The following is a 5213-nucleotide window of genomic DNA, read 5'->3' on the forward strand; positions in this document are numbered from 1 at the left end:
CAGCAGGAAGCTGTTTGGGGTCCAGGCCGTGATACAAGTGCGCGGGACAGGAGAGGTGTTTATACCCCCAGTGAATGGGAAGGGGGCTGTGTTGCCCCGGGACAGCCAGCCTGCTGCCCTGCCCTCACTCCAAGATCCAGGTTCTTTGTGTTGCCGCATCGGAAATGGGGACGAGGAAGAGCGCTCCTCGGGCCCCTGCGCAGGGCAGAAGAGCGTCCTGCAATGCACCCGTTTCCTGTCTTCTCCTGATGCCCCGTGGCCTTGATGTCCCCCTCCTCCAAACGCCAGCATCTTGTGGCTTATGTGGGTTAGCCCTTGGAGGATGCATCATAGTCTTAGCTGGTGTAAATCAGCAAAGAGGAAGCTGTGCCACTCGCCCCTTACGAGGACCTTGGTCCAGGGATTGACTCCTTCAACTCAGCCCTCCCAGGAGTGTCCTGGGTCCCCTCTGGCTTTGGGCACTGCAGACCCATGCCATTTTGTCTGTCCTTTAGGTCTAGTTATGCCCAAAGGACCTAACGACGGGCAAGGGCCCGGGAGTTTTGTGTGCGAGCGTTACCCACAGTTGTGCAGAACTAAACCTTTTGCATTTGCCATATTCTTTTTTTTTTCATTGTGGCAGCTACTAAATGTCTTATTTATTTTACTCTGCTCACATTCCCCCCTCCCCAGTGCAACAAGAACATCACTCTGAGGCATTTGGCCATTGATTTTTGTGGGAAATTAGTTTATTAATTTAGTATGTACGATAACTTAGGGTAGCAAGGAAACACCCAGCCAGTAACAGAAGTACCAGGAATGAAACAGATGCAACAATGCTGATAAATCATCTTTAAGAGACCGTAGCCTTTTTCTCTCCAGAAGGTGCAATACTTGATGTTGGGACTAACGAAAGAGGGCTGCAATTCGAGGCCCTTCCCTTCACAGGGCTTCGGCAGGAGTCAGAGCCAGACTGCATCACCGGAGAGTCAACCCCCGCCGAGCCGGACGCTGCCAAGCTCGGAGGTGTTTACAATCCGCATTTAGCTTTTCCGACCCATTTGAATGCTAAGTTGTGTCATCAAACTTGTTCTTCCAAAAGGTCACGGCGACTTCCTTGGTGTGCCTGCGTCATATGGGGGAGTCAGAGCCCCAAACTCAGCCACCTGCTGCCTGACATTGGTTGTGGCTCATGTTTTATTGGTATTTTCTCTTGGGTAAATGAATGGAAAGAAATGGAAACAATTGCACCACGGTGCACATACCCTGGAAGCACGTTAAATCCATCTTCGCCCTTGGCATGCCCGCGTAGCCTTGGCCGCGCAGGATGTGTCACCAGTTGCCAGCCCACAAAGGCCGATGTACGTCACTCGAGCAGGACTCATTAGCCCTGGGGGAATGCAGTGCTAACGAGCTAGTCGCCAGTCACTTGCAGGGTACACCTGCAACACATCTGGCAGTGCTCGGCCCGCTCGGCATCTCGCCCCAGTCTGTCCATAGCAGTGGTGTGCTGACCGTCTATGGGCCCAAATGACGAGCAACGCGTCTCTAATAGCTACGTGCGATGTGGCGCCTCATTTACTCAGGGCCCAGGCAGTGGTCTGGCGTCCCACTGGCCAGTTGTCTGTACACCCCCACGCGCGTGCACAGCTCCTTGTGCATGGGCATGCGTGCTGGCTGGCTGGCTCCAGCCACCGTTAGCACGCTCACTTGTTTCACATGCAACAAGCCGAGTAAGAAAGGAAGTAGCGTGTTTACTTTTGAGCAATCATTCCTCTGGCATGGCTCAGTCTGCCGGCATGTTTAAGAGCTGTCCCGAAGCCAAAAAGCCTCCACAGTACAGACCACGGCTTCTCTGGGATTGGTTTCCCATTCCACCCCTGGCACCACGTCTGCTTTCACCTCCTTTGTCGCAGGACTCAACCCTGCATAGTCAGTCCCTCCGCTGTCAGCTCATAAGCCTTACTGACTGATTTAAAAAGCAATTATGTGCCAGGCTTTAGCCCTACTCTTCCTTCTGGCTCTGGCCGCCAACCCCGTTCACCACCCAGTCGAGGAAGTGAGTCACAGGCACAGTCCAGGCTCAGGTTTAAAGCTCAATCAGCAAACACGATGGCATCCTCCTTGTCCAGCCTGCATGCCGCCCGCGAGCTTTTACCTCGCTCCATAGATTTCATAGATTTCATAGACATCAGGGCTGGAAGGGACCTCGGGAGATCATCGAGTCCAGCCCCCTGCCCAAAGGGCAGGAAGTCAGCTGGGGTCATATTCATTCATTCCCCAACTCACTTTTCGCTTGGAGCCTGGGCAGCACTGGGATGTCTCGATGGCCCTCAAAAGAGGTGTGAAAGGTCCTCTTCCAGCTGGATTAGCACAGCGCCGTGAATTTCAGCTCACCACCAACCAGATCCGCTTTCTCCTCCTCAGTGAAAATCCCTCCCGTGATGCGAACACCAGGGCTAAAAGATGCGTGCACTGGACAGCAAAGACCCTGCCCCGGGCTATTCATTTATGGCCGGTGCAATTAAGCACTGGATGGTGACGAATTTGACTGGAGCATCATGATTATGGCGTGTCTACTCCACGTAGCAGGTCACACATTTCATCGGCTGGATGCTTCTTTGGGCTGAGTGTCCTCGTGCTCTAGGAGCCTTTGGGAGAGCGTTGCTTTCTGGGTCCAGTGTCCAGTCTTCCTCCCTAGCTGACCTTTGGCAGTGGAGGTCCAGGACCCATTTGGCTCATGAACCAGCAGTTCAGCATCACAACCAATTGCACCAGACCTCTCAATCCACCTTGGCCAACAGCTGGGGTGCGGCAGATGGCACGGGGCAATGGCTTGTGAACACCAAGCTTCAAAGAAACCTATGAGCAGACCAGATGTGCAGGGAACATGGTGGAGGAGCTATCGGGGAACGCGCTGGACAGCGGGCAGTTGCATCGAGACACTGCAGCATTTCACGTGACAGCCTCCAGACTCAAAATTTGCATTCACCATCTCCACTGCACAACTCACGTTTCTGCACAGTCTTATAAAACACGAAGCACAACTGCTGGCAGCATCCCCCGCCTCCTTCACGGGCTGCTTTTCCACCCTTGCCACGTTATTCAGAAGAAATGACTCCAGTGTCAGTTTAGAGGCTCCTCTCCTCCGACCTGCTCCTGGGACTCTTGCGTTTTCATGCCATGACAACATCGTAAAGGGAAGAAAGTAGAAAAGCCCTCCAAAGGACTTACAAAGTTCGGGTCTGCTCCTGGGCTGAGGTTCTCCGAGCCGTCCATCCCACAAGCTGCGCTGGGGTCCCACCGGCGCCGTTAGCATCCCATTGGCGGCTGTAGTTTTTCTGCTGGTAGCGATCTGAAAGTGACATAGTAAAATGTGTGCAAAATGCACGTATTTCTAGCACGAACAATGTGCACGTGACATGGGCCTGTTCTACAGATGCTGCCTGGGGCCGCTCGGAAAAAGCTTCTCCTCTGGACCCATTGCAGTGAGCTCTAGCTGATGTATTCCTCTTTTCAGTTGTTTCCCAGCAGGGATATTTACCATCTCAGCATCAAATTTGTGTTTGAATTTTGATTTCATGTACAAAAAACTTTAAAGAAGTGCAAATGCGTAGAAAAGGCTATGTATAAAATCTCTGATATACAAATAACACAGATGCTGCTGTTATAAAGAGGGATAATATTTCCATAGCTGGTTCTCCATCGACAGCTAACTGAGCAAAGCAACACAGATGTTTTTGCTGACATGTTTGGGGCCTGTGAAGCCATAGGGAACAGATACTAGAAAAAAGATGGATCCTTGTGGATGCCCTGGCTAATCTGCTAGATATAGCTATTTCTGGCCCAAAAAACATTTAATCAAAGAATATAGCTTGGATACAAGTAAATCAGTTTACAACATCTATTTCCCCCATGTGCAATCTTTGGCATTCAAAACTCGTACTGAACGAGGCGTCGCCTAAAGAGATTGGCTTGGAAAGGGAGACAAAGGACCTCCTTCCAGCATAACCCAACACAGCTCCCATTCAGCTGAGGTCAGTTTTATGCTGGCTGAAGATCTGCCTTCCCCGAGCTTCCCCAAGCCCAAAGGGAGGTAATCCCAACACGGATCAAAGCGGGCAGGAGGGCGCAAAAGCCCCCACGGCTCACCAAAAGCATCCGGGAACGTCTCCTAGCTAAAAGGGAGGTGCACACGCAATGGCGGGCGGGGGGAGGGCACCCCCAGAGGACTACACTGTGGCTGCTCAGGGATGCAGGGGGGTCAGGAAGGCCGAGGCAGAGATGGGACTGGGACGAGCGACCCGGATCAAGGACAAGAAGTCCTTTTTTAAATACAGAGGGGGCAAAAAGACGGTACCGGGTAACGTGGGGCCCCTGCAGGACACGCTAGGAAATTTGGTCGTCACACCAGACAACAAAGCCAACATATTTAACGATTTCTTTGCCTCCATTTTCCTGAGCAGGGACCGGATCAGCCCCCCACCGGCCCCCCTCAGGCCCCGGGGTCAGTGAGGATCTAGTCAGGGACCGTCTGTAGGGACTAGACATATTGAAGTCAGCGGGTCTGGACGATCTCCACCCCCGAGTGCTGAGGGAATCGGCTGCGGTCATTGCGGGACCCCGGCACGGCTGTACGAGCACTCGTGGTGGTACAGCCAATGTTCCAGAGGCCTGGAAGAGGCCAACGTGGCTCCCATCTTCAAAAAAGGGAGGAAGGAGGACCTGGGAAACTATAGGCCAGTTAGTCTTGCCTCAGTCCTGCGTAAGCTTTTTGAGAGAGTTATCCAGGAGCACATCTGCGAGGGGCCAGGGGGGAGGTCATGCTTAGGGGCAACCAACACGGGTTCATTAGAGGCAGGTCCTGTCAGACCAACCTGGTGGCCTCTACGACCAGGTCACCAAATCCCTGGATGCAGGGGTAGCAGTGGACATCGTCTTCCTGGACTTTCAGAGGCCTTCGACACTGTCTCTCACCCCGTTCCCATTAAGAAACTGGGGGCTGTGGTGTCAACACCCACACAGTCAGATGTGTCGCCAACTGGCTGAAGCGCCACACCCAGAGAGCGGTGGTGGACGGGTCGTGTTCAGCCTGGAGGGACGTGGGCAGCGGGGTCCCCCAGGGCTCGGTCCTCGGGCCTGCACTGCTCAACATCTTCACCAGTGACTTGGACGAGGGGGTAAAAAGCACCTGCTCAAATTTGCTGATGACACTAAGATGTGGGGGGACGTGG

At 53.2% G+C, this 5213-nt stretch overlaps 1 protein-coding gene across 2 annotated transcripts in view; it reads right to left on the reverse strand.

Moving 5' to 3' along the window:
• Nucleotides 1-2247: 2247 nt before the first annotated feature.
• IL13RA2 (interleukin 13 receptor subunit alpha 2) overlaps nucleotides 2248-5213 on the reverse strand; it is a 19922-nt gene continuing 16956 nt past the window's right edge. For both annotated transcript variants that reach the window (XM_019536372.1, XM_019536371.1), the window contains exon 10: nucleotides 2248-3334. In XM_019536372.1, coding sequence (XP_019391917.1) covers nucleotides 3292-3334 — 43 coding nt within the window. In that variant the 3' untranslated portion in view covers nucleotides 2248-3291. The remainder of the gene's footprint in view (nucleotides 3335-5213) is intronic.

Source organism: Crocodylus porosus, unplaced genomic scaffold, assembly GCF_001723895.1.
Source record: "Crocodylus porosus isolate Cpor-Errol unplaced genomic scaffold, CroPor_comp1, whole genome shotgun sequence".
NCBI classification, from domain to species: Eukaryota; Metazoa; Chordata; order Crocodylia; family Crocodylidae; genus Crocodylus; species Crocodylus porosus.